At 47.7% G+C, this 9,811-nt stretch overlaps 1 protein-coding gene across 1 annotated transcript in view; it reads right to left on the bottom strand.

Moving 5' to 3' along the window:
* Positions 1–2,010: 2,010 nt before the first annotated feature.
* Positions 2,011–9,811, bottom strand: part of fbxo41 (F-box protein 41) — a 73,557-nt gene continuing 65,756 nt past the window's right edge. The window contains 2 exon segments of the mRNA XM_055666146.1: positions 2,011–2,501; positions 5,638–5,753. Coding sequence (XP_055522121.1) covers positions 2,439–2,501; positions 5,638–5,753 — 179 coding nt within the window. The 3' untranslated portion in view covers positions 2,011–2,438.

Raw genomic sequence — 9,811 nt, 5'->3', positions numbered from 1 at the left:
GGCGAGAGGAGACAGCTGGTAGAAATAGGAGGAGGTACATTCCCTCTGCACCCGACCTATCCGTGTACCTGTCCAAAGTCTTTTAAACATTGCAGTAGTCCTTGCCTCAACGACCTCCTGTGGCAGCTCGTTCCATACACCCACCAACCTCTCAGTTGCCTTCAGGCTCTTGCCCCTCGCACCATAAACCGGTGCCTCAGCTTCTTGACCCCCCACTGGGTAAACGTCTCTGCATTCACTCTATCTATTGCCCTTGGGATTTTATACACTGTATGACATCAGCCCTCACCCTCCTCCTCCTCTACTCCTGTACTCCATGTCCCAGTCTCACCCTCCTCCTCCTGTACTCCATGTCCCAGTCTCACCCTTCTCCTGTACTCCATGTCCCAGTTTAATCCTCCACCTCCTGTACTCCACGTCCCAGTCTCACCCCCCTCCTGTACTCCATGTCCCAGTTTAATCCTCCTCCTCCTGTACTCCACGTTCCAGTCTCACCCTCCTCCTGTACTCCATGTCCCAGTTTAACCCTCCTCCTCCTGTACTCCACGTCCCAGTCTCACCCCCCTCCTGTACTCCATGTCCCAGTCTCACCCTTCTCCTGTACTCCATGTCCCAGTCTCACCCTCCCCCTCCTGTACTCCATGTCCCAGTCTCACCCTTCTCCTCCTGTACTCCACATCTCAGTCTGCTCACCCTGCCCCCCCCCCCAGACACTGCCCTCCCATTGAGATCCCCCCTCCTCCACAGATCCTGCCCGACCCACTGAGTTGCTCCAGACTGCTGCAGCTCCATGTTCTAGCATAAGCAGCCCCTTGCATCTACAATGTTAAGTCTCCGTTTTAGAAGGTCACAGAAGTAATGTCTTCCTCAAATTGTGTTCATAAACAGACTCCCACCAGTAGGTCCAGCTACCTGGAGCTTGCAGCTAAATAGTCGAACAGAACAATTTCTTAAAGACAATCATGATGAGATTTCTGTAGAGGAGTCTCAGTCTGAAAAGTTATTAATAATTTAGTAAACTGCTTTATAAATCCGGGTTCGATCCTGACCACAGGTGCTGTCTGTGTGGAGTCTGCACGTTCTCTGTGACTGTGTAGGTTTCCCCCTGGGTGCTCCGGTTTCCTCCCACATCCTAAAGATGTGCAGCAGGTTAATTGGCCTCTGTAACTGGCCCCAAGGTGTGTGGGTGTGACGGGGCTAGGGATGGGGGGAGAGCAGGTGAGGAAGGCATGGGATTGATGGAGATGGGTGATTGATGGTCAGTGCCAGCAGTGAGTGAGCACACAGCCCTTTCCAGGTCCTATCACTGTGACTGGTGGAAAAGAAAGCAAGGCAGCTGTACCATTTGTTGTCCTTTCATCGGCAGTGGGAACTTGTAACCAAACTGACCCAGGTTTGGAGCACCAGTGAAACCAGCCAATGGCATCGATGGCTCCGTGACTCTTGGCATTAGTGACAGAACAATCCTAGAGTCGACGTTTTGTTCCTTAAATACTGAAGCTTCTAACTGATAGTAGACATAAATGCTGGAGAAACTCAGCGGGTGAGGCAGCATCTATGGAGCAAAGGAATAGGTGACGTTTCAGGTCGAGACCCTTCTTTAGACTTCAGATTTGTTGTCGATGAGAATGGTTTACTGCAGTGCAGACTGACAATGTGTCCAGACCACACCAGGGGCTTCCTCTCCTGAGCACGAAACATCACCTCCAATCTCACTCACACTTTGTTCTCAGCCAATACTTCATTTCATACCTTCGACACTGGTACGAGCTACTCCCAGTCTTCTTGGTCTTTCAGCTGGAGAGTTGGAGAGTTGATACCAGCTCCATTACCAGGTAACGTATCCAGATATCAGGTGGCTTGATGGTAGATCCATTCCATTCAATGTACACCAAATGCTGGAGTAACTCAGCGGGACAGGCAGCATCTCTGGAGAGAAGGAGTGGGTGACGTTTCAGGTCGAGACCCTTCTTACATCTCCCATTCCTTCTCTCCAGAGATGCTGCCTGTCCCGCTGAGTTACTCCAGCTTTTTGTGTCTATCTTCGGTGCAAACCACATCTGCAGTTCCCTCCTACACCAGTCAATGTACATTTGTATTTGAAGTCGTCTGACTGTGATTGCTTGGCTAGCCTTCTGGTTCCATCACTGAAGGGTGACCAATGAATGTGGGACTTGAATGGATACTGGGCGTTGAAGAGATGCTTCTGTCTTCCTGTAGGAAACATGAGCCAGTTTGTGGCAGGTTGATGGTTGAGGTGAGAGTGATTACAGCTCAGACTGCTCTTTGATTACAACTCAAGTCAGCTTTGCTTTCTGATCAAGCATTAGTTTTGGACCGTTACAGAAAAGCCCCATTTCTGTAATAATGTTGAGAATAATAATATATCACCATCAGGTGATATATATCATCAGAATAGGAGTTCTCAGTTGTAAACTTCAACAAACACTTTCCGCTTTGATGTGCAGGATTTTGGAAAAGCCAGGCCTTTTCTTCAGAGCCTAATAAATTAAAAAAACATCACCTGTCACAGATGGGCATGAGCAGTTAACACAGGGAACACAATTATAGAAACATAGAAATTAGGTGCAAGAGTAGGCCATTCGGCCCTTCGAGCCTGCACCATTCGCCATTCAATATGATCATGGCTGATCATCCAACTCAGTATCCTGTACCTGCCTTCTCTCCATACCCCCTGATCCCTTTAGCCACAAGGGCCACATCTAACTCCCTCTTAAATATAGCTTAATTATGGAGTGTCATCTGCACGACTTTTGATAGATGATAGAGCTTCAGTCCTGAACTTGTGGGAAACACTAACGTACAAGGTCAGTTTGAGATCGAACAGCTGGGCTCTTGAAGAGCTTTTATATAGTCATTTTGGTGGCAAAAACGGGAAAGCAGATTATTATCTAAACGGTGGCCGATTGGGAAAGGGGGAGATGCAGCGAGACCTGGGTGTCATGGTACACCAGTCATTGAAGGTAGGCATGCAGGCGCAGCAGGCAGTAAAGAAAGCGAATGGTATGTTGGCTTTCATAGCAAGAGGATTTGAGTATAGGAGCAGGGAGGTTCTACTGCAGTTGTACAGGGTCTTGTGACAAATAAATTGATTCTGATTCTGATTAAATGGCGGTGCAGGCTCGAAGGGCCGAATGGCCTACTCCTGCACCTAATTTCTATGTTTCTATAGACCGCAGACACAGGCCTCTTGGCCCAACTTGCCCATGCCAACCAACTTGCTGCATCTAGCCCCACCTTCCTGCATTTGGCCTATATCCTTCTAAACCTGTCCTATCCAAGTACCTGTCTAATTGTTTCATAAACGTTGTTATAGAGAAACATAGAAATGGGTGCCATTTGGTCCTTCAAGCCAGCACCACCATTGAATCATGGCAGAGAATTCCAGATTCACAACTCTTTGGGTGAAAAAGTTTTTCCTCATCTCAGTCCTAGTCCGAGTAAAGATGTGCTAGTCCTAGTCTGTGGAGAGGGTCCAGAGGAGGTTTACAAGAATGATACTGAGAATGAGTGGGTTAGCATATGATGAGCACTGGGCCTGTACTTGCTGGAGTTTAGAAGGTTGAGGGGGGATATTGAAACGTACAGAATAGTGAAAGGCATAAATAGAGTGGATGTGGAAAGGATGTTTCCACTGGTGGAGAGTCTAGGACCAGAGGTCATGGGCTCAGAATTAAAGGGTGCTCTTTTACAAAGGAGGAGAGGAGGAAGTATTTCAGTCAGAGAGTCGTTAATCTGTGAAAGCCATTGCCACAGAGGGCTGTGGAGGCCAAGTCAGTGGATATTTAAGGTAGAGATAGACACATTCATAATTAGAACGGGTGTCAAGGGTTATAGGAAGGAGGCTGGAAAATCGGATTAGGAGGCAGAGATCAGCCATGATAGAATGGCGAACACAATGGGCCGAATGGCCTAATTCTACTAGAACTTGTGAACGTATTGTGTTCAGTTTTGGTCACCCTGCTGTAGGACATGTTGTGAAGCTGGAAGCAGTGCACAGAAGATTTACGAGGATGTTGCCAGGACTTGAGGGCCTGAGTTACAGGGAAAGGTTGGGTAGGCTGGGACTGTATTCCTTGGAGCGCAGTCTGAGGATGATCTTATGGAGGAGTATAAAATCATGAGGGGGAATAGAAAGAGAGAATAGAATGAGAATAAGGAATAAGCTGCAGGAAGAAGTCGTTGAGGCAGGTACTATAACAACATGTAAACAGGTCGTGTACGATTTGTAAGGACGTGGGCCTGGTGCAGGCAAATAGAACCACCTTAGACGGGGCATCTTGATCGGCATGGATCAATTAGACCATAAAACACCAGAGCAGAATTAGGCCATTCAACCCATCGTCATAAGTGATAGGAGCAGAATTAGGCCATTCGGCCCAAAAAGTCTACTCCACCATTTAATCATGGCTGGTCTATCTGTCCCTCCTAACCCCATTCTCCTGCCTTCTCCCCATAACCCTTGACACCCGTACTAATCAAGAATCTATCACTGCCTTAAAAATATCCATTGATGGCCTCCACAGCTGTCTGTGACAATGAATTCCACAGATTCACCTCTCTTTGACTAAAGAAATTCCTCCTCATCACTTTCCTAAATGAACGTCCTTTAATTATGAGGCTATGACCTCTAGTTCTAGACTCTCCCACTAGTGGAAACATCTTCTCCACAAAGCTGGGTAGCAGTGTGAACTGTGAGGCGGATGCTATGAGAATGCAGGGTGACTTGGACAGTTTGGGGTAGTGGGCAGATGCATGGCAGATGAAATTTAATGCGGATAAATGTGAGGTTATCCACTTTGGTAGCAAAAACAGGAAGGCAGATTACTATCTAAATGGCGTCAAGTTGGGAAAAGGGAAAGTACAAGGGATCTTGTACATCAGTCTATGAAAGTAAGCAAGCTGGTACAGCAGGCAGTGAGGAAAGCAATAGCATGTTGGCCTTAATAACAAGAGGAATCGAATATAGGAGTAAAGAGGTCCTTCTGCAGTTGTACAGAGCCCTAGTGAGACCACACCTGGAGTATTGTGTACAGTTTTGGTCCCCTAATTTGAGGAAGGACATTCTTGCTATTGAGGGAGTGCAACGTAGGTTTACAAGGTTAATTCCCGGGATGGCGGGACTGTCATATGCGTGGTGAGTCTGTGGAATTCTCTGCCTCAGGGGGCGGTGGAGGTCGGTTCTCTGGATGCTTTCAAGAAAGAACTAGACAGGGCTCTTAAAAATAGTGGAGTGAGGGGATATGGGGAGAAGGCAGGAACAGGGTACTGATTGGGAATGATCAGCCTTGATTACATTGAATGGCGGTACTGGCTCGAAGGGCCGAATGGCCTACTCCTGCACCTATTGTCTATTGTCACTCTATACAGGCCTTTTCACTATTTTGTAAGCTTCAATGAGCAGACCCATTGTGACTGCTCCACCATTCGACCATGGCTTTTGTCCGTGAGTTGGGCTGCTGCCTGTTTCCATGCTGTATAACTCTGTGACAAATGGCTGCCATCAACACCTATTGTTTGATGATAACATTACATCATTTATTTACCATGTAATCGTAACACATGGAACATTTAAATCTGTTTATAACGACTTATTGCAGGACTCACTGACCCTACCTGAAGTTTGCTGACCATTTCTTCAAACAACTTGCGAGCTTCTGGACTGCCTGGCTCCTCAAAGTAATCGGTTATCCCAACGTGGACCACAATAGACTTCAAGCTGCGACACACACCTTGTAAAAGCAAGTGTTAGTTCAACTGTTAGCACTGACGGCAGAGGGTTAGTTCAACTGTTAGCACTGAAGACATAGTGTTAGGTCAACTGTTATGCTGAAGACAGATAAATCCCCAGGGCCTGATGGTCTGCATCCCAGAGTACTCAAGGAGGTGGCCCGAGAAATCATGGATGCATTGGTGATCATTTTCCAATGTTCTCCCCACTCTGGATCAGTTCCTGTGGACTGGAGGGTAGCCAATGTAACCCCACTTTTTAAGAAAGGAGGGAGAGAGAAAACTGGGAATTATAGACCAGTTAGCCTTACATCGGTAGTGGGGAAGATGCTTGAGTCGATTGTTAAAGATGTTTTTTATTTGGAAAGCAGTGATGGGATCGATCAAAAATCGGCATGGATTTATGGAGGGGTATCATGCTTGACTAATGTTCTGGAATTTTTTGAGGATGTAACAAGTAGAATGGATAAGGGAGAGTCAGTGGATGTGGTGTATCTGGACTTTCAAAAAGCCTTTGACAAGGTCCCACACAAGAGATTAGTGGGCAAAATTAGAGCACATGATATTGGGGGTAGGGTATTAACATGGATAGAGAACTGGTTGGCAGACAGGAAGCAAAGAGTAGGAATTAACAGGTCCTTTTCAGAATGGCAGGCAGTGACTAGTGGGGTGCCGCAGGGCTCGGTGCTGGGACCCCAGTTATATACAATATATATTAACAATTTAGACGAGGGAATAAAATGTAACACACTGATGCAATCATCTTGGGGAACGGCTGCTAACCAGCAGCCGTCCGTTTAATTCACTTTTTTTTGTAGTTTTAGTTAGTCCGGTGCCCTGTTTGTGGGAGAGATAGTCTTTTTAATGTGGTGGGTAGGGGGTAACTATATTTCTAGGTCCCTACCAGGTCAGTGAGGCAGCTATTTTTCGATGCCTTGCCTGGGGGGCTGCCCCGTCGACCGCCTGATCCTCGGGTGACCTACCAGCGGGCAAATGGAGCGCCGTTTCGGCCGGAAGCCGCGGGGACCACCCCAAGCACCTCGGCTTCGGTGACGGCAACAGCGCGGAGCGCTATCGCTGTAGAGGCAATTGCGGGGGCGATGCCTTGCCTGGAGAATGCCGCAGGATGGGTTGGATCGACGCGCTGGAGCTCCGGTGAGAGCGGCCTGTGACCGCCGAGATCAAACACCGCCGGGCTGTGTGGTGGGGGGGTGGGGGTGGGGTGGGAGGGGGGGGGAAACTTTTTGAATCTCTCCCGACTTTAACATCGGGAGCCTGGGAGCTCCAAACCGGCGCGGCCTTGTCGGATTGGCCGGACGGAAGCGGTGGAGGAGCGCGAGAGTTGTCCCCAGTTAGGAAGCGGCCGTTCCAGGTGGCCCAGCCGCGGAAAGGGAGACCGACTCTGCCCGACTTCCCCCGCCGGGGTCGAAACAGCACCCCGGCCAGAAACGGCCAGCGAACATCGGGCCACCCGGTGTAGAGGCACCACCCGGCGTGGCTTCAATAGCGGTGGACTCACTAGCCGGGGGCGTGACTTGGGGGGGGGGGGGGGGGGGGGGTGAAACTGGGGATGGGGACTGGACATTGTGATTTTTTGTTAAATGTTATGTAATGTCTGGGGTCTATTGGTTAGTCTGTATGGTCCAAGATGGCTGTTTGGAAGGGGATGAGTGGACGCTGGCGCTCTTTAGCTGCCGCTGGTAACCTCTGTTCACATTGTCTGTAATGTTTTGATTTTTTGTCTGTCGGAAGGGAGAGTGGACGCTGGCGCTCTTTAGCTGCCGCTGCTCTCTCTTCACATTGTGTTTTTGATTTTTTGTCTTTGGAGCGAATTCTGTCTTTAATTTGTGTATTGGTGATGTCCTTATTATTTATTTTACTCAGACTATGTTTTTTCTCTCTTGTTAATTTTCTGTAAGGTGTCCTTGAGACTTTGAAAGGCGCCCGCAAATAAAATGTATTATTATTATTATTATTATTAACATCTCCAATTTTGCGGATGACTGAAAGCTGGGTGGCAATGTGAGCTGCGAGGAGGATGCTATGAGGTTGTAGGATGACTTGACTAGTTTGGGTGAGTGGGCAGATGCACGGCAGATGCAGTATAATGTGGATAAATGTGAGGTTATCCACTTTGGTGGCAAGAACAGGAAGGCAGATTATTATCTGAATGGTGTCAGATTAGGAAAAGGGGAGGTGCAACGAGACCTGGGTGTGCTTGTACATCAGTCACTGAAAGTAAGCATGCAGGTACAGCAGGCAGTGAAGAAAGCTAATGGCATGTTGGCCTTCATTGCGAGAGGATTTGAGTTTAGGAGCAAGGGGTCCCACTGCAGTTGTACAGGGTCTTGGTGGGACCACACCTGGAGTATTGTGTGCAAACTTGGTCTCCTAATTTGAGGAAGGACATTCCTGCCATTGAGGGAGTGCAACATAGGTTCACCAGGTCAATTCCCGGGATGGCGGGACTGACATATGATGAAAGAATGGGTCGACTGGGCTTGTATTCACTGGAATTTAGAAGGATGAGAGGGTATCTTATAGTACATATAAAATTCTTAGAGGATTTGGCAGGTTAGATGCAGGGGAAATGTTCCCGATGTTGGGGGATTCCAGAACTAGGGGTCACAGTTTAAGAATAAGGGGAGGCCATTTAGGACTGAGATGAGGAAAAACATTTTCACCCAGAGAATTGTGAATCTGTGGAATTCTCTGCCTCTGAAGGCAGTGGAGGCCAATTCACTGGATGTTTTCAAGAGAGAGTCAGATTTAGCTCTTGGGGCTAAAGGAATCAAGGAATAAGGGGAGAAGGCAGGAACGAGGTACTGATTGTGGATGATCAGCCATGATCACATTGAATGGCGGTGCTGGCTGGAAGGGCCGAATGGCCTACTCCTGCATCTATTGTCTATGTTCTATGCTGTAAACGACATGAGTGCAGAGAGACACAGATAAGGTGGACAGTCAGGAACCTTTACGCAGGATGGAATGATCAAACATTACAGGGAGAAGCTTTAAGGAGAGAGGGGCAAAGTTTAAGGATGTGCAGGGCAACTTTTCTTTTAGAGGGTGATGGGTGCTGGGACATGCCGCCCTTCACTTTGTATATTCATGATTTGGACGAGGGGATTGAAGGCTCTGGGCCAAGTTTGTGGATGATATGAAAATAGATGGACGGGCAGGCAGTGTAGAGAAAGCAGGGACTCTGCAGAATGACTTGGACAGGTTGGGAGAGTGGGCAGAGAAGTGGCAGGTGGAATATAGTGTAGCAAAGTGTGGAGTCATGCGTTTAGGTAGTAGGAATAAAGGTGTAGACTATTTTCTAAATGTGGAGATAATCGAGAAATCAGAATTGCAAAGGGACTTGGGAGTTGGTGCAGGATTCAGAAAAAGTTAATCTTCAAGTCGAATCGGTAGTAAAGAAAGCAAACTCAATGCTAGCATTTATTTCTTGTATACAAAAACAGGATGTAATGTTGAGGCTCTAAAAGGTGCTGGTTAGGCTGCATTTGGAATACTGTGAGCAATTTTGGGCCTCATATCTGAGGAAGGATGTGCTGGCTCTAGAGAGGGTCCAGAGGAGGTTTACAAGATTGATCCCAGGAATGAGTTGGTTAACCTAGTCTGAAGAAGGCTCTTAACCCAAAACATCACCCATTCCTTCTCTCCAGAGATGCTGCCTGTCCCGCTGAGTTACTACAGCTCTTTGTGTCTATTGTCGGTTTAAACCAGCTTCTGCAGTTCCTCCCTACATAACCCATGATGAGCATTTGTCGGCACTGGGCCTGTACTCGCTGGTTTAGAAGGATGAGGGTTGAACCTCATTGAAACATACAGAATAGTGAAAGGCTTGGATAGAGGGGATGTGGAGAGGATGTTTCCACTAGTGGGAGAGTCTAGGACTGGAGGTCATAGCCTCAGAATTAAAGGACGTTCTTTTAGGACGGAGATGAGGAGAAATTTCTCTAGTCAGAGGGTGGTGAATCTGTGGAATTCTTTGCTACAGAAGGCAGAGATAGATACATTGTTGTTTAGTGCGGGTGTCAGAGGTTATGGGGAG

Source organism: Leucoraja erinacea, unplaced genomic scaffold (assembly GCF_028641065.1).
Source record: "Leucoraja erinacea ecotype New England unplaced genomic scaffold, Leri_hhj_1 Leri_199S, whole genome shotgun sequence".
Classification (NCBI taxonomy): Eukaryota; Metazoa; Chordata; class Chondrichthyes; order Rajiformes; family Rajidae; genus Leucoraja; species Leucoraja erinaceus.
Note: the sequence above shows the minus strand (reverse complement) of the source record. Positions and strands in the feature narration are given on the sequence as shown.